Source organism: Tachypleus tridentatus, chromosome 9, assembly GCF_004210375.1.
Source record: "Tachypleus tridentatus isolate NWPU-2018 chromosome 9, ASM421037v1, whole genome shotgun sequence".
Taxonomy (NCBI): domain Eukaryota; kingdom Metazoa; phylum Arthropoda; class Merostomata; order Xiphosura; family Limulidae; genus Tachypleus; species Tachypleus tridentatus.
This window is the reverse complement of record NC_134833.1, coordinates 40,139,230-40,159,903: the sequence shown is the minus strand read 5'-3', so window position 1 is coordinate 40,159,903 and position 20,674 is coordinate 40,139,230. Positions and strand designations below refer to the sequence as shown.

The 20,674-nt window shown below is 34.0% G+C and overlaps 1 protein-coding gene across 2 annotated transcripts in view; it reads right to left on the bottom strand.

The window, feature by feature from the left end:
* LOC143225111 (uncharacterized) overlaps positions 1 to 20,674 on the bottom strand; it is a 63,151-nt gene that overhangs the window by 25,883 nt on the left and 16,594 nt on the right. For both annotated transcript variants that reach the window (XM_076453898.1, XM_076453899.1), the window contains 3 exons: positions 20,255 to 20,393; positions 13,925 to 14,051; positions 3,694 to 3,892 (listed from right to left, as the gene is read on the bottom strand). In XM_076453898.1, the coding sequence (XP_076310013.1) occupies positions 3,694 to 3,892; positions 13,925 to 14,051; positions 20,255 to 20,393 (465 nt within the window). The remainder of the gene's footprint in view (positions 1 to 3,693; positions 3,893 to 13,924; positions 14,052 to 20,254; positions 20,394 to 20,674) is intronic.

The following is a 20,674-nucleotide window of genomic DNA, read 5'->3' as shown; positions in this document are numbered from 1 at the left end:
CATTTCCCGTACACAATGGAACATGACCATTTGGTCATAATTTGGTAAGAAGAAAAAATGGAAAACTTTAAAAGAGTAACAATGTTAAATTTATTGTCTTTAGATCTGATACAGTATACGTAATCATCATTGATGAAATAAGCATAACAATTTGCGGGCTGGCATGGCCAGGTGGGTTAAGGCGTTTGACTCGTAATTTGAGGTTCCAGTCCCGGTCGCGCTAAACATGCTCGCCCTTTCAGCCGTGAGGGCGTTATAATGTGACGCTTAATCCCACTATTTGTTGGTAAAAGAGTAGCCCAAGAGTTGGCGGTGGGTGGTGATGACTAGCTGCCTTCTCTCTAGTCTTACACTTATAAATTAGGGACGGCTAGCACAGATAGTCCTCGAGGAGCTTTGTGCGAAATTCAGAAACAGACACACATAACAATTTGATTTACCTTTTTTGGAGTACATGTTGTATATTTATATATATTTTCAAGCATTTGTGTCAGTTTTTGCCTGAAATTCTCAAATAAATATTACTTAATTTTATTATATTTATATCATAAAGTTTATTAATTATTATTTCCATCAACTAAATTAAGAACACTAAATGTTTGGAGTTGGAGATACATAAATAACATTTTTTTACACACAACGCTCCGCCTACAGAAAAGAATATAACACGCCACCTTTTGTCCGTTGGAAACAGTATTTAAGATGTATATTGTTTGTGACACATAATAAACACTGAGAAAAAAAGAACAGATTTTAATGTTCAAATTTCCCTCTGGTCTGAAATCCAATGCATTCTTTAATGCATTCTTTATGTGGGTTTTACGAACAATTTTTCATTCATTAAAATTGAAAAAAAAGATTAAAGTAAAAATTATCCAAACGTGTAGTTTAAGTGGAAAACGACCGTAAGTTGTTAGGTTTAACATTGTCTATTCGACTAAGTGTGCTTTGGAAGTTTAGCACATAGCAATGGCGGCTACTTGCGTATGCCAAAAAATCACATGATTTCCAATCTGCTGTTATTTATATCTATAATCTAACTGACTTTACACAACCAGTTACTTCTGTCCTCTTACCATGATGTATTTAAAGTGGTGTGTTAATATTTAGGAAATATTTTTCGAAAAATAATCTTTTATGCTTTACAGTTCCCCCACGCTAGTACAGCGGTATGTCTTCGGATTTACAACGCTAAAATCAGGGGTTCGATTTCCCTCAGTGGGCTCAGCAGAGAGCCCGATGTGGCTTTGCTATAAGAAAAAACACACACACTTTACAGTACATCTCCAGAAAAGAGAAAGTATCGTTCTTTCATAATTTTTTCTTTTCAAAATATATTCTTTAAAATATTTGATGGCATATAGTGGGATCTTTTCGAAATATTTAACGTGGAACTTATATAAATTTTTCCTTAATCTTAAATTACGCTATGTAACAAAACTTTTACTTTTTGTTGTTTCTGGGCAGAAAGTGTTATTTCCCAATTTCTTATGCCTAAAGTAAATGGAAAATACCTGTTTTTCTCTTCAAACTTTGCTTTTGTGATCTGGGAGCGTATAACGAAAAAATGATGGGAGACTGTATTTGAGGGATGGTAAGTGAAAGTGATTTACATTACAGTCGCAAATCTCGAAAAACTACTCATTTCTAAACATTTTTGTTCATTTTTGTATTACTTTAGTACAAATACATGTAAATCTTGATTCATATGTTGTTTTATTCAGACCTTACGTAAATGAAAATGTGCAACTTTGCCAGTTTTTACATAGAAAATAGGTTAATTTCTAAATTTCATTATCCAAGTCACAAAAGCAAAGTTTGAAGGTAATAATGGCCACTTTCTGTACTTTTACAACATAAGCAATTAAGAAATAACACACACTATCCAGGAACAAAATAATAAAACACTGATGAAAAAAATATCGTAACAATGCTTCGCCAACGTGGAAAAGGCTTACACATCGTGACAATTGTTGTAACAAATGGCCTCTACATATACTGCTCCACTCACTCACTATTGTGCTTATTGTGATCCAGCCGTCCTCATAAGCTCTGGAATAAGCAAAACGCATCATCACCAGTGATATGGCGAAGTTGGTGTGGTTGGGATATTATTATTATACATTCTTCTAATTACTGAAAATCCCTAAGAGAATGTATAAAGAATGCAGTGTTAAACATATAGTATTTCTATTACTAATGTATCGTTTGTTCACAGCAGTAGCCTTGAATGTGATTTAATAGCATTCAGGTTTGGGGTAAAATTCAAAACTACAGAATATTTTACAACTTATGAGGTAAATTCATCATTTTGAGATTGAGTTTGTCTCTTAGTTTAGTGTAAGTGAAATATTTATATTACTTGATAATTTAAACCTTCTCACTTGAAACTCTCATTAATTTGCAATAACATTTTTGTTTGTAGTTAAGTACACAATAGGATATCTGTGCTGTGCCTACCATGAGCATCGAAACCCGGTTTTTCAGCATTATAAGCCTTCAGACTTGCTGTTGTGCAACTGGAAGGTAAGTAAATCATTGAATTTTATGGATTAAGTCCATGTTTTGTGGCTGGTGATGAGTTGGCATTGTGTTGAGTTTAAAAGTGCATAGTTATGAAACAAATCACCCTCCGTGCGAGTCATAAGAATAATTTACGAATTTACTAGATAAAAATCCATGGTTCGATTCCTCGTAGTGGACAAAATGCAGAAAATCTATCATATAGCTGTTCACTAAAACGGCCATAACAATCTTGATCTTGCTTGCAACAGAAAGCAAAGCTGTTTTAACTTTTGTTTTATCACTTCATCTCAGTTTATTACCATAACATTTTAAATATTAACACGACAGATACAGTATATCCCAACCAAAATTACTTAAAGTAGATCTAAAATGAAAATTTTCCCTAACAATTTGATTTTCCATCAATTGATTTTTTAATTAAACATAAAACTAAACAATACTCATCACGGGTATTGAAACCCAGTTTCTAGCCCCGCAGACATAACGTTGCGCCACTAGGGTACTTTCAATAAACTTTATCAATAAATAATGTTAACTTTAGTTTTTTAATGATACTTTTGTTTGTTATTAATCGCATAGCTACACAATAACTCATTCGTGCTGAATCTACCACGGGTATCGAAACTATAATATTTGCTTATAAGCCCTTAGGCTTCTGGCTAAGCCACCAGTGAATTTTATGTAAAATTATTTCATATATGAATACCGTGCAACATTTTAGAAATAATTGTTACAGATACATTTATTTTACAAGTTATTGGTTATTGCATCTTAAAACCGGCAGAGGGTCAGTGTGAATACTACTGTAATCAATTTGAGAATCCTTATGATATTCTAACCTAAGAAGTTTGTTTTCTTTTAAATTCACGCAAAACTAAAAAGGGCTATATGCACTAGCCGTCCCTAATTTAGCAGAATAAGACCAAAGCTAGTCATCGACACCCACTGCCAATTCTTGGGCTACTTTTTTTACCAACGAATAGTGGGATTGACCGTCACATTACAACGACACCACAGCTGAAAGGACGAGCATGTTTGGTGCGACAGGGATTCAAACTGAATCGATCGCCCTAACCACCAGGCCACTCTGGGCCCAACCTAAGAAGTAAAAGGTATTTTTATGAAACACTTGAATAAAGTAACATAACAAACACAATTATTCCTTACTCTGGAGAGATATCCGACATTTCCTTCCACTTCTGTACACTCAGTCCTAGCTGGGAGGTGGCCTGCTTGACCATCATGTGTGCCTGTTTCCATTTGAAATGGGCTTGGTCAACATGTTTTTTTTGTTCCTGAAGAAGATCTACTTCTTTCTCAAGACTATTCTCTAAGTCACTTCCATATTCTCCTCCAAAGATGTTGTCTGATAAATGAAGGCAAATATAAAGCTATACTTTCAGTTATTAGTGACAGGAAGAAGTCGTAAAATATTAACCATTTCAAAACTATAACTTTTAGATATTCGTTACAGAAGTCAAATACCATTCTACTTATCCCCCAGAAAAAAAAGAATCAAATAATTCAATTAATTCAAACGAATACAGTGTGGCTTACAAATCAAACAATCTGATTGAAATCCTGTCCACTTTTAGTTTTCTGAAAACTTACGATAGTAACTGCGGGCGATAACCAAAAATTCGCTAAGATGTGAGGTTTTCCTTCTTACTACTTAAGCTTTTAAGAAAATTGTTTGTTTGTTTGTTTGTTTGTTTGTTTTGATTTTCGCGCAAAGTTACATAAGGGCTATCCGCGCTAGCCGTCCTTAATTTAGCAATGTAAGACTAATGATCACAGCTAGTCTTCACTACTCACTTGAGCTAATCTTTTACCAACGAATAGTGGGATTGACTGTCACATATAACGCCCCCACAGCTGTAAGGGAGAGCATGTTTAGTGTGACGGGGATTCAAACCCCCCGACCTCAGATGACGAGTTAGCGCTCTAACCACCTGGTCATGCCGGGCCTAAGAAAATTTAACTAAGGCACAGTAACATATAAAAATATAAACGATTATGGAATAAATTTATTAATATGGAAAAGCACTGTAGTCGAATGACAATGATTAATCATTATACAATTAATTAACATCTCAAAAGGTATTTTATTGTGTCTACATGAGTCAGTTCTATAATAAGTTTTGTCAAAAATTATCGTTTTACTTCACTCTTGCAAGATATTAAGCACAATGTTAAACATCGTATAGAGTATAATATTTCACTGTTAAGTGTTTTGTTTATTTGTTTGTAGTTAAACACAAAACTGCACAATGGGCTATCTGTGCTCTAGCCACCACAGGTGTCGAAACTCTGTTTCTAGCGTTGTAAGTCCAAAGACATACCACTGTGCCATTTGAGGTCTTCATAATAAAGAATATACACTATGCTCAGACAACTCTTTTCATTAAACCCAAACACTTTTTCTTATAAATACTTCTGTTTCAACCCAGACCAACATCTGATTTCTCTCACCAAACTAGGAGTAAAATTCAAGGAGAAACACAATATTAATAACTAGTTCAGGAACGTTAAACCTTCTCCTTCCTTATATTATCATCTATCTTTAACTTCCGCTCACTGCTTGTTTATGGCTGATGAAGACATGTGGATAAGAAGGGCACTATGTTTTTTTCTCCTGTGCTAAGTTCAGGAATGGCAGAACTCCAACACAGCTTTGTACTGGATAGAGACGGTCATAACTAGACATTGTGTAGTCTTTCAGTACGGTATGTGATGCCATAATATGCAAATACTACATACCGAATTTTCCTATACAATGTATCTCATGTCTATACAAAAAATCAAACATTTCTAAGATCTAATATGGAACATCCAAAATTCAGTGGAGGTCATAAGTTAAATTCGATCTGAGGTGTTATTGTTTGTAGCTTCTCTGGTCAAGGAACTTATCTGTTGTTTCATGGATACGGTTGGGTTGTATCCTACTTGACCTGTTGTACGGAGGGTACCTTGCGACTGTAACATGAAACAGAGATATTTCTACATTCCGATACCCATTTTATCATTGGTTAACTATAGAACAAATAGTTACTATACGTCGAGAGCTGTTCATATTATACAAAAACGAAGAAGTTAATGTGACAAGGGCTGTACCCAAGTCTGCTTATGACTTACAGTGAAGTAGCAGACGTAGCTATGAACCCACAGAACTTGGAATGTGGGCATGAACTTACTTATTATAAAATATGACAGACTAGAATTAAGGTAAACTCTTTGGAGTAGCAAGATCTACCTAAAACGTAAGAAGTGTAATAGAGTGTCCTGAAAATCGTTCGGTGCTCGATGAGGAAAGAACCTTTCTCTCTTTTTTCTGTCCATCCGAGTATAGCCTAGAGAACATCACAAAACCAAGGATGAAGGACCATGAACAACCATCTGTGGATCAAAATATAACATCAGAGAGAACGCTAGCTGATGTGATCTGGTGGTATCTCAAGCGATATGGTAGCCAGTCAAACATTCTCAATTGTAATAGAAATAAGTACTGAAAATACTCTTTCGTGACTTCACTGACCGAGAAATGGCCCTATGTCAGCCAATCGGTCTTCAACAACGTTTGGGACAAAGAACAATGATTCAATTTAATTTCTTTCTGGGTGAAGAGTTGATGTTGACTGCATTATATTCATCATTTTACAAAATAAGGACCAAGAATGCAGTATTTTACTTTTCAGTTACACAATTGCAACCAAACATCTTTATAAAAGAAATGGGTGGCATGGTAATATGCAAAATAGCCACTAATATGGCATACATATGGAGGACGTATGATCGTCAAGTAAATACAATATGTATTGTAATCATCCCAGATGTGGTACTCCACTTTCCACCTATCCCTGCATAAGGTTGTAGTTGATACAGTAGTTCTAATGGACTATAGCTGAACAAGGACACATTTCTAATTTGCTGGGTGTTACCAGTCGACGTCAAACAAGTTTAACTCTCCAACATTTAAGGGTATAGATTAAGAAACTTTAGGTTGCTTAAAGTATCAGAATAATGAAACAGACTATTCAGCTAATACTTCTTAACCCTTGCAGACTAATGTGCACTGTAATGGAGCACCAAAAGCTACGGCAGTGACAATATGATTTCGAAGAAAACAGAGCCGTCTTTTGGACAAAAACGGAATAACAATGTTGGAAACCCAGAACACAAGCTCTGCCAGCAACTTACAGCATGTGCATTCCAATCTATTTAATATAGACTTTTAACGTATTTTTAGCGACTTCTATTTTAGTTTTACAACTTGTTGGTATTTACTGTATTTTGACTTTCGAATTTCAGTTTGTACTTCTATTTCAATGCATTTCATTTAGCCATTAGGTTTGTCATGTGGTTCACGTGCAACTTAATACATATTAATTTACACTTTAATGATAATTAATTACCTTATCCTGAGTTACAGAAAGAGAGTGAGAGCTTTTCTTTAATTTGTTTATATCCAACAACATGCAATCGTATATATCTATTATTATTTCTGTTTCTTCATTTGTTCTTTGATTGCTATGCTCATTTATTCTCCTTCTTGGTTGGGTCAGCACCAACATATACACGATACGTAAAGAGTACATCAAACTTAGTCAATTTATTATACTAAAAAGAAGGTGCAAGACTCTCTTTGGAAGCCAGATTTTGGTGACAACCGTTTTGTCGCTCAAATCTTAATTTTCTGAATTTGTAGAGTGAGGTGTGTTTGTAATTCTCACGTTGTTTAGTTCTGGGTAAATAAAGACAGCCTGCATGAAGTATTAAGCATTACAACACTCATACAACTAAACTAACGAATCTACAAACCAACGAAAATTAAAGTACGTAAAACAGAAAGTCTTGTAATACTTTTAGAAATTTAAATTGTCGTCCATTCTTTACGGTAAGAGCCAACCATATACGTGTAGCATAACCTCTATACAGTCGCATAACTAGCTTTCACACCAACAGATTCATGCTTTATGTTAAGATGTAAATAAAGATATGTCCCCTTTTTCTGTGACCCAGCTTTTCTTTTTCTATGTTGTGTCACAAGGTCTTTATTGAAAGTGCAGACCAATAAGTCAGATTAATATCACAGTGTCTAGCCCAACACTCAGTCTCATATAATTTAACTGTAAATCCCAAAACGTATATAATTTCCTGGTTCTATGTCAAATACAACAGGGCTGCTCATCCATTTCTATACGATTCATAGTCTCTCGATATTTCATAAATTTATCCTTATCCATTTGATACCTCCTGCATTACACTATCACCCATTCAAAACTGCCTGTGTTACAATTTACCTTAATAATATTTCCAGAATTACATTTGAACCTATTGGTACTTCAATATTGCATTTGACCCTGGTGATGTATCTAGTATTATATTTGACCCTAATGATATTTCTAGTATTACTTTTGACCCTAATGATATATTTAGTACACTTCATGCGTGCAATATTTCGTAAATTGCACTTTACTTGCATGATATGTATTTTCTTTTTAAACTATTCTTCAGTTTCATTCGGTAACTGTTACCCCAACTTCAATGAAAATGAAATTCAAAAATGTTGGCTAGCGTTTAGTAAATCTTGTGAAGAACCATGCGCTTCCATTCACTTAAAGGGAATAAATATACTTGTATAACTTTTTTATTTCTAGCTAAAATTTGATTAATTCATTTCCATCTATACGTTTTCACCTCAGTGATTGAATTTTGAATTAAACAACGATTTTTGTATGAAATTTATCCACTCAAGCAATTGTCTCTTCCCTCGTTGTTGTTTCTTACCTGTCTGAACATAGTAATCCCAAATATACTTCTGCCCACATGCACTTATGCTTGATTGGATTAATTCATTTCCATCTATACGTTTTCACCTCAGTGATTGAATTTTGAATTAAACAACGATTTTTGTATGAAATTTATCCACTCAAGCAATTGTCTCTTCCCTCGTTGTTGTTTCTTACCTGTCTGAACATAGTAATCCCAAATATACTTCTGCCCACATGCACTTATGCTTGATTGGATGAAAATGTTTCAGAAAAACGTGCCCTTTAATACGTTATTTTGTTTATAACAATTAACTTACCCCTATGTGTCTGCCACACGAGAAACGTACACGAGTTTACCAACTCTATATTATTGGATATATAAATACACTTCATTGCCTTCGCATTATTTCTGTTAGTTTCTCACTATGTAGGTTTTACGTGAAGAAATGCATTAAACCATAAATAAAGTTAAAATATTATATATCGTAAAGCGAAAATTCTTATTCTAGTTCCCTCTATAAATAATTCACTGTTTTCCAATATTACATTTTTTAATCCACCGATTTCCGTGTGTAAATGATAGGAATGTTCAAGCCTATGAAACGTTATTTCACGTTTATATTGTGCTGACTTGATTAGCTCCTTAGGTTATTAATTTAATAGTTTAAAACCTAATGGAAACATTTCCCTAATGCTGTTTAATCATCAGCTAGATCGCCTTAAGTCCAGTGCAAAAAAAATATCAAAGGTGCAATTTAAAAAATAGATAGAAATGAAGATAAAAGTAGATATGCAAGTAGTATAAATATTACTTATTCATTTACATGGATCATTTGTATTCCTGTAAGGACACTGGAAAAGGTTAAAGATAGCCGTAAAGGATTTTTCTTATAACTGATTTAAAACTCACTACAGATCTTTGAAGAAACCTTTCTCGTTATTATGGCCATCCCTCTCTCTAACTTATCAGTGAACAGAGTTTGATAAAAGTTATTTACAGGGGTCGCTTCAATATCCTATTTTTAACAGCGTCAGCTGCGCAAACAAAGAAGAGGGAGAGAGAGAGTTTTTTGGCTATTAACAGTGATTTTGGCCTTTATTTCTGCAATCCGATATTTTCACCTAATTGGTGTAATTGGCAAAAAAGCAGAAAATATTACATAACTAGTGAGGTCAGTATATACGTCTGATGAATATTAATTTAAACAGACATCATACAGTGACTGTCATTTATGGAGGGAAAATGTTAATTAGGAAAATTTCCACTACAAAAGTAGAAAAGTCTACACCTTTTAATGCATTTGGATCTGAATATATAAATTGAACTGGATATCATTTAAGTATCCAGGATTGGAAAGATATAGGGATTCACATAAAAAAATTGGGACCTTACTTTAGATTGAGCATTTTTTTTTCCGTTTGTCATGGACAGATATTTCATCTGCAAGAGGCAAAAATTAGGTAAAACATTAACACTGCACGTTTTTTTTTAGTCTTATATCTTCCTATATTTGCAACATTACACTTCAAGGCGAGGAATACGTTCGTTGAAATTCCATAAACATAGCATGGCAACATCATGTAGCGTGATGATAGTATATATGAACGTGGATCTACACATCGGGTTGCATGCCAATGCATCACGTAACATTACTATAGTATGTGGAGACGTAGGCCTACAAAAAGTAGGCTATGTCCAGATATACTACAATGACGTTAAACAATGTTACGATTCATAAGTAGATGAATGTAACCTTCTTCAGGTTGTCAAGGTACTGGTCATTAAATTTTCTTATTATGAATTCAGATGGGAATGACCAGCAAAAGCAATGGAAACAGTACAAATATGGCATTAGAGATATTTCGAAAAATCATAAGCTTCTAACAGAAAGGCAAACCCAGTTCATGTTTAGAGACAAATTATATCTTCTTAGTACTAGTAAAACCAAGTGGTTAGAGCCACATGTATTTTTTTTCTTTTTTCATTATTTGAACAATATTTTTTGTCTGTCAGTCTGTCTGTTTTGGAATTTCGCACAAAGCTACTCGAGGGCTATCTGTGCTAGCCGTCCCTAATGTAGCAGTGTAAGACTAGAGGGAAGGCAGCTAGTCATCACCACCCACCGCCAACTGAAAGGGCGAGCATGTTTGGCGCGAACGGGATGCGAACCCGCAACCCTCAGATTACGAGTCGCACGCCTTAACACGCTTGGCCATGCCGGGCCCAATATTTTTTTCTTCCTATGGTATACCTGCATTCTATTGATTTATTTATTGATCGTCGCTAATCTCTTGGAAAATAAGTTTCGTTTTAAATTGTAAGATTAATTATCTTTTGTCAGAAACAATGAGTAAAAATCGTTTCGAATAACTGGCTCAAATAATTCAAGAATATTATCAGTTTGGATAAGAATAATTATATCACGAACAGAATAATGTGAAGTTGCCAGTTCAAAGTTAGATAACTGTTTTATTTCTATGAAGTTCCACATGTCTATCATTTCACTGACAGTAAATGATACAGACTGTAGCAACGCGAAGATTCGTTTCACTGTTTGGGAACATGCTAGCAATGGCCCTTTGTAATGGATTTCATGGAAGACGTTTATAATGCGTTCCTTACATTAGGTGATGCTTTCTAACAGTATATTATACCAAATTCATGATATATATATTTAATAAATGTACGTTTGTGTTTAAATAGCATGTATTATTTAAGTATAAACGTACGTTTGGCGCTTAAAAATCCGTGTTTTATTAATTGTTTCCTCAAACTGTCGTAACGTTTAGACACTACTGACTATATACTGATACAGGGTATTCCTTATAAAACTTAAATACAAATTCACAATCACCACATTATACATATATATATATAGTCTTATGTGAATGAAAAATAACTTATACAGGGATTTAAATGCACTCCTTTTCACCGAACAGTGACATTAACTGGGTTTAGTGTTTACAGATGGATATTATACTTTATTTATGTTTACACTTTTTGTATTTCTTCCTTTACAATAATGCTGGCCTAGCATGGCCAGGTAGGTTTAGGCGTTCGACTCGTAATTTGAGGGTCGCGGGTTAGAATCCCCGTTGCACCAAACATGCTGGCCCTTTCAGCCGTAGGTGTGTTATAATGTGACGATCAATCCCACTATTCGTTGATAAAAAAGTAGCCCAAGAGTTGACAGTGGGTGGTGATGACTAGTTGCCTTCCATCTAGTCTTACACTGCTAAATTAGGGACGGCTAGCGTAGATAGCCCTCGAATATCTTTGCACGAACTTCAAAATGAACAAATAAACAAAAATGCTTTATCATGGTGCGTCATACCATGTGCTAAAGAAAGTTCAAATATACGTTGTTGTTAACGTTTAAACTTATCCTTATATAGTTTTACAAGTTAAGTTTTTACAGTTAATAAGGTTCTTGTATTCAAAACAATAATACAACGAGTGAATAATGTGTTTTAATTTAAGAATAATGGCTACTTACGCATGTAATACACGCGTATTGACAATCAATTTTTGACTGTAATTGTAAAAAATGCATATCACCAGTAAGTAAAATCACGCGAAACTTTTATTATTCTGACATATGCTCGTGAACGAATGTTTTCCAACACAATTGCATTCCATTATTTTTAAACGTTTTCTCAACTTATTACACAGTTTCAAAGAACTAGAAACCTCGTGGGTTAATAAACCCTTATATTTCACAGACTGAAAAACACTCGCATTTTCTCTTACTACGGCATGTATACTAACGTTGAAATAAATTAAAACAATAATCATTCTGGAATTCTTTTACCTATTTTCAAGGTTGTTGTCATGTTGGTCATCACAGAAGATCGTGTTTACAAGTAAAATCATATACTAGTTAAAGAATTTATCAATAATTTATTAATAACATGTAATAAAATACTATGTTTACAGTCTGGATTGTCTGGAAAAGCAAAAGACTGTCCCTGAAATAGTTAGACATGAGCGTAAAATGGCACTCAAAATATCCCTTTCATATGTATAAATTATTCACTATACTGTTATACGCTAGAGAGCACGGGACTTCTAGAAAGTTCTGAGGTTTTCATCTCTTTTATTTTTATATATTCAAAATTATACTACAAATACAAAATACATGTGAAGAGAGAGAGATTTCAAGATAAAATGTAATCCAGTGTGTTAGCTATTACGGTTACTTTGTACAATACATTATTTCAAACATAGGTCTACAACAATTTACGACAATGTACAAATGTTCAAGGTTGCAGAAACTTTAAAGAATGAAGTATCGTTACGTGGACTGACATTGAATTATTTTCACCAAATTACTTAAAAATAGCCTTCCAACGCAAGACTGACATTACAATAGTATAAATAACGGGTAATTTAACCAGATATAAGCTTAGGAACTGTTATTAAAGGCAAATATTTTATTATTTCATGCACAGTAGTTAGGTTAATGTCACACATTTTATTAAAATATCGCCACTTGGAATTTAAGACCGGCCTTAAGAAGGTTCTGTGTCTAAGACGAGTACTCAAGATTAGGTTCTCGAGGTTGGATACCAGAAGTATACAACTGACGTGGTCACTGACGCGCTGGGCTTAAAGTAGTGGCCTCGCCCTAAGGCCAGCCCTGTTGGATTTTCTCTTTCTTTTTAACAAACTGTAGCACAATAATAGATGAGAAACTTAAGCTAGAAACATTATTCAATTGTTTTTAAAGTGTTTATGCTAAAGATGGAATTAGGACAATTCTAATACGTCCATTATCGTCATCCTATCAACAATTTTACGATTTTACGTTTCCGTCAAACGAGCCGTGAACTTATCTTACGTAAGCAATAGCACTCTAACATACATTCTCCTCCACATATCCCCCGCTAGTACAGCGGTAAATCTATGGATTTACAACACTAACGTTAGGGGTTCGATTTCCCGCGGTGGGCTTAGCAGATATTCTGACGTGGCTTTGCTATAAGAAAAACACACACACTTTCCATTCCACATGGTGTTAACTTCAAAGCCTGTTACTGACCGTTTGTTCCCAAGTCAGAATAATTCCATTTTATGAGTCCCATTTTGTGGAGGTCGTTTTTCGTGACACTGAGAAAAACGCAATGGTATTCGCAGCTTGACGTTAACAGAGGTAGAGAAATGTGGTTAAACTGTTCCAGCATCTCTTGATAAAAAGTAAAACAAAAACAATTATGTTTTTAAGTTCTGAACAATTTGTTTACAAGGTCCCGTGATTTTCATGACCTGTGCGAACTCCATTTCACGCTAATGCCTATAATTTGGCTTTAAATATTACTAAGAAGTGATGCATGATTAACAAGGATTTTACCCTACAGCTGTAGTTAACGTCATATGATGCAAGCATTTTGCGCGCAATATTTTAAATTCGCAAACTTTCGTAATGTTTGGTTGACAAATTTACAAAAGCCCTTAACTAAAGGGCTAAAAACTACCAACGCCTTCAGAATGTACTGTTACAAAAGTTAATTTACTAAAACAAAAACAAACAAACTGCGAAATAATGAAAATTAATATATTTTGCTTAAAAGACATAAAGTTTCTAAAATTAACAAAAGAATACTAAAAGAATAAGCAAAAAAATTACCTAATAATTCATCTCTTTCTTCGTACAACTTTTGTATTTTGTCTCCTTCCTCTGCTAAGTCGGCCACTTCCTCCTTCAATGTATCTCGCTGCTTTGTTGTGCTCTCCAGTTCTCGTTTAATAATTTCCTTAAAAATTTTCAAACACTTATCACACTTGCAGTAGTAATCTCACCACAAAAACACATTAAGCCACTTTTAACTTGCGCTACTTTATTTTGAGTAACTAACCATTTAAAATGTGATGCTTGTTTGTTTGTTTGTTTTTTGAATTTCGCGCAAAGCTACTAGAGGGCTATCTGCGCTAGCCGTCCCAATTTAGCAGTGTAAGACTAGAGGGAAGGCAGCTAGTCATCACCACCCACCGCCAACTCTGGGCTACTCTTTTACCAACGAATAGCGGGATTGACCGTAACGTTATAACGCCCACACGGCTGAAAGGGCGAGTATGTTTAGTATGACGGGGATGCGAACCTGCGACCCTCAGATTACGAGTCGCGCGCCTTAACCCACCTGGCCATGCCGGGCCGTAAAATGTGATGCAATTCAGTTGTAAATTGCTAAAACAATCTACTCAAAATACCAGTTAAAATAATGAAATTATTATCTTTGTAACAGATTTACTGTTCTACATTTATTCTACGTTCGTTTCATTTTGATTCATGTGACTATTATTATTGGATGTGTATTACGCAAATCCCGCAAAATAATGAACAATATATGTTTTACAAAACACTGAAGTATCTTCGAACACTGTTGCACATTCGAGAATCTCGCCTAAAGAATGTAAATTGACGCGCCAAGATATAATAATCGAATATTGTTGGTCAGCTACAGTCAGTATACTATAAACCTCGGAAGCTATAATTGTAATAAACGTTTATTAATAGAAGAACTACAAATATTTGATCAGGAATATTTATAGATTTCGAGCATTACGCACCATTCAACTTCAGATAATTAAATTCGAACGTTAGTATTTCGATGAAGTTATCACATAACTTCAGCAGAAAAAAAAACAAAACTAACGTATGAAGAACAGTTTGTTTGTTTTTGAATTTCGCACAAAGATATTCGAGGGCTATCTGTGCTATCCGTCCCTAATTTAGCAGTGTAAGACTAGAGGGAAGGCAGCTAGTCATCACCACCCACCGCCAACTCTTGGACTACTTTTTTACCAACGAATAGTGGGATTGACCGTCACATTATAACGCCCCACGGCTGAAAGGGCGAGCATGTAATATTGTTCAGGAAGAACAGAGCTAGCTAGCATTCCCATCAAGTGAAGTGTATCTGTGTATCAATATTAAAGTCATTTGCGCGCCTCGTGGACCTAGACCGTTCATAAAATATTCAGTTCCAGACCCAACAGAAAACTGAATATTTTTTGAGAGTTTGTGACATTTTTGTATATAAATAACTATTTGTAAGAACCGTTATTATAAATTGTATTGACGTTTGTATGTTAAAATAAATTTGTGTTAAGAAAGAAAATGGTGTGTATAAATCTTGTTTGTTAGTATCATAAATTTGATACATACTAATATTAAATTAACTTATAAATTAAAATTTCTAGCTATTTGAAATCATAAGACATAACATACGTAACATCATAAACTGGTAAATCGTCCAAGATAAATTATAATGTGTAACAATAATACATTAGGGGATCCTGTCCATGATCTGAATCAGAGGCAAAATTTGTTCTAAATTAAAATTTAAAACTTAATTCAATTTATATTTGTCAGTGCCAACAAGGTATAATCATGACTGCTTATCGAAGTTTTCTTGAACCAAACTCCCTCGAACAACTAGACAAATACAACAAAAGTTAATCGCTCGAAATTACCAAAACTTTAGAATTAGAAGTTAAGAAATAAGTGAGAAAAACGAACTAAAAATCGTATTTTTAAAATACTAGTTGATGATAGTTTGTTGTCTGAGGAAGCGTTAGGGGAATACTCTAGTGTCTTCACCAGGCCATTCCCCTAAATGAGTGATAAAGATGAGTTATAAATCCAGTTAAAACTCACACAAATCAAGCTTGAACAAGTCCGCATCGAAGCTGAAAAAGAGCAAGACCATATCAAAACTGAAAGAGAAAATAAACGTCTCGAGGCCAAACAAGCACATTCTGAAGCCGCAAAAGAAATTAGTCTGAAAGAAATGGAAATTAGACTCAACTATGATCTACCAAAGCAAAATAACAGCTTTGAACTAAATCAGTATAATAAAGTACTATCATGTAGAAAAAGAAACTTGATTAACACTTCCAGCACTTGGGAAGATTACCCAATTCATGGAACAGCCCACCAAAAAACGGTCATTATTGTTACAGAGTGTTTTGACTATTAACGAAAAAAAACTTATGCCGCTCTGTCTTTTGAAGATTCTAGAGATTATTACAAATTAAATCAGATATTCTCAAAGCATATGAATTAGTACCAAAGACATATCGCCATATTTTTCGAGGTTATCACAAGTAAGTCAGTCAAATTTATACTGAATTCGCCCATGAAAAAGAGATTTATTTTGATCGATGGTGTAATTCTATGCACATTAGCAATAGTTTCAACAAATTAAGACATTATGTCTCAATGAGAAATTTGCTTAGATGGCGAGAATTTTTTTTTATGAAAAGTGATTTTATATGTTAAAGTGTAATCATTGGAAAGAGTAGCCGCTTCCTGATTATTACACTTTAACACATAAAATCACTTTTCATAAAAATAAATTCTTATTATTTAAGCAAATACCTGTACCTGTTCAATCCACTAATATTGAAAATTATTTCAGAAAATCTAACTTCTTTACTTCGAAATCTTATTACAGATGGAATAAAACCTCATCAATGTCATAAAGGCCTGTCTACCATTCTTGTGAAAAACCTGGTCATGTTATGTCCAATTAGAGAAGTTTGAAAACGAAAAAGATGAGAAGGCAACACCCAGTGTGTGTTCATGTCAAAGTATGGACGTAGTTTCATCAAATCATCTGATGTTGTTCATTTGGCAACTGACAAAAATACTGATGTAGTTAGGGAGGAATTTAGACCTTTTGTGTCTGTTGGTTCTGTGTCTTTGACAAATGACACTGCTAATCTCATACCCATGCGTATTTTACGTAATACTGGGGCGACTCAATCATTTTTGTTAGAATATTTATTGCCTTTAGATTCGAGCACTGTCACTAGTAAGTCTGTTATTGCTCAGGGTACTGAGAGTGGCTCAGTTAATTTTCGTCTTCATAACATTTATTTAAGATTAAACCTAATTTGGGGACCATTTGTGGTTGCAGTAAGACCTACTCTGCCAATTAAAGGTGTATCATTATTATTGAGAAACGAGTTGGCTGGAGAAAAGTTGTTTCTGAACCCAAAATGGTTATTGAGCTGACCACTGTTTCATCTAAGGATAATGTTGTTGTTGGAGAGGAACCAAACGTGTTTCCCTCGTGTGGTGTGTCTCCAGCTCAGGCTAAAAAACTGACCCAACAACAAATGATAAACACTTGTTCAGAGAACGATATTATAGATTTATCTCACACATTTTTTGGAACTTGTAGGGATCTTGTGAATAACTTTCCTACTAACAATTCATTAATGAGTGTTTGTTTTGTTTGTTTGTTTTTTGGAATTTCGCACAAAGCTACTCGAGGGCTATCTGTGCTAGCCGTCCCTAATTTAGCAGTGTAAGACTAGAGGGAAGGCAGCTAATCATCACCACCCACCGTCAACTCTTGGGCTACTCTTTTACCAACGAATAGTGGGATTGACCTTCACATTATAACGCCCCCAGGCTGAAAGGGCGAGCATGTTTGGCGCGACTGGGATGCGAACCCGCGACCCTCGGACTACGAGTCGCACGCCTTAACACGCTTGGCCATTCCGGGCCCATTAATGAGTGACAATGATGAACTTGATGGATCTAGTTCACCTGGTGAAGTTTAATTTGCTAGAAGAAAACTGATTGCTAAAAAAAAAAGGATCCGCAGATCTATCCACTATTTAAATATGCACTCCCAAAGAATGGACTGGAGAAAATTCGAAATGGTTACTCTTGCATAAAATGGTTGGTGTGCTCATGAGAAAATAGAAACCACCAAATGTACCAGTTTCAGAGGACTGATCGGTAGTGTCAAATTGTTGCTCCAAAATAATATAGTTCTGACATATTGAAAGTGGCCCATGAACTCCCAATGGAAGGTTATTTAGGAGTCAACAAGACAAAATTATGAGACATTTCTTTTGGCCAAAAATTAAGTAAGATGTTTCTCAGTTTTGTAAAACTTGTCATACCCGCCAATTGGTTGGAAAACCCAACCAGAAAATTCTCGTTATTCCTTTAAAACCTATCTCATCTTTTGAAGAATCACCTAGTGTGATTTTTTTATTGTGTTAAGCCAAAAAGATAACATTGTGTTTAAGCACTTTCACGTAATATGCAATCTTATTATCATAAGATTATCTGTAATAACTGTGTTATATATTGTCATGATTTTTTGAAATTGTATAATTCTTTTATAGTGTATTGCACTTAATATATTATTATCAATGTGTGTATATATGTATATATATATGTATATTATATTTTAGTTAAAACTTGTCTAACGCCAAATTTTAATTCTCTAAGGTAGGAGGTGTAACAGATTTACTGTTATGTATTTATTTTAAAATCTACGTTTGTTTCACTTTGATGCATATAACGTATATAATTAGGTATCAATTGCGCATGCCCTGCCTGTTCTCTAAATTTGTAGAAAATTATCCAGAGTAAAAATCAGCAAAATATGTTCACAAAAACACAAGCGTATCATTGAATATTGTCGAACTTCTGAGAATTTTGCCTAAAAATAATAAATTGACACTCCAAAAAACATTAATTGAATATTATTGGTCGGCTAAAGTCAGCATACAATAAACCTCAGATACTATAACTGTAATAAAGCTTATTAATTGGAAAACTATAGATACTTGACTAGAAATGTTTATAGATTTCAAACATTACGAACCATTCAACTTCAGAGAAATAACTTCAGACGTTAGTATTTCTACGAAGGCATCGCGTAACTTCAAAAGAAAAGAAAACCCAATTCGTGTGAAGAGCAGAGCTAGCTGGAATTCCCACAAATGAAGTGAATCTGTGGATCAACATTAAAGTAATTTGCGTCTCATGGACCTCGACCGTCGATAAAATATTCAGATACAGACCAATAGAAAACTGAATATTGTTTGTGAGCTTGTGACATTTTTGTATATAAATATTTGCAATAACCGTCATTATAAATTGTGTTGTCGTTTGTAAATTAAAATATATTTATGTTAAGAAAGAAAACTGTATTAATCTTGTTGACAAATATCATAAATTTGATACATACTGACATTCTATTAATTTCTAAATTCAAATTAAAACCTCCAGCTATTTGAAATCGTCTGAAACAAATTACATTTCTTAACATCTTTGATACTGTAATCGCCAGGATGTTTGGTTTTGAATAGAAAGTTATAATCGAAGTCAAATATAAACACGTTTTATAAGTTTCGATTTAAAGCATTTTACTTACCACTAATAACCTAGAATAATTTAGGTTGTTCAATAACATGATTATACCGTTACAAATATGCATATACAGTTTATAAAAATAAGCTGAAAAACGCGATCAGTAATTCTTGTCAATAATTTTGACGATTAATAAAATCTTCCACTTCAAGCCCTCATCAGTATCGAACTCGACCAACAATTTTATTACAAGTCATCACAACAGTATGATAGCTAACCAATGTCAAACAGCAGGCCTACCACAAATTAAACCATCTCCCACTTTAAGTAATTAAACTACTGCTACCGAACAAACAATCTGATAAAAATTACAAAAAAACGACTTAACATGGAAAACTAAATTACTTCATACAATAGCAAGCCTCACCTATATCTTTCCAAATCGTTGATTTTGAAGAATAAAACCAATCACGTACTTTAAAAAACAAAACAAAACATGCTATTACCTTCAGAACAATATTGATAAGTAGTATATTGAAGATTGAGGCCGTGTTATATTTACTTTAAAAGAGTCTAATTATAAACATCAGTTAGCGTTCAACAAAATTAATAATACAAAAATCACATACTTACACAAACGTAGTTTCAAATGTTGATAAAACATCCACAACAAACTCAGTCTCCTACTGGTGTTAATCAAACACACTCAAGCGACGTTGTTTTCCCGATACAATTAACAGAATCCAGTGCAAGTGTTAGGACTACACATTTTATATATTTTGTCTTCTGAAACCAGACACGTTATGATTCTCATGCTGTACATAATTATTTTACCTGTCTGTTTAACGCATCCACAAAATCTTCTTCTTCTTTACTCAGTTCTTGACCACTTTCTGCCTTTTCCATCAGAAACTGTTTTACGCTTATCTGATCGTTGCCATCGTCCGGATCCAGTGCAGCATGAAGCGCGGCCCTAAACATAACGTTAAAATATTAGATTAAATAAAATTAATAAATCGTAAATCAAATTTAGTCCCCTTTTATTCTCTAGAAAACATACTTTAACAGTTAATAGCAAATAAATAACATTATAAAAAATAAATTCATAAAAGAACGCATGGAGAATTTCCTGTGGTAATTCAGGTAGTGAATTAGGTAGTGAAGGATGTAAATATGTATAAAACTGAAAAAAAATATAATGTGATGTTGAGAAAAAACTATTGTGAATCCAAATATATATACGAATAAATAATC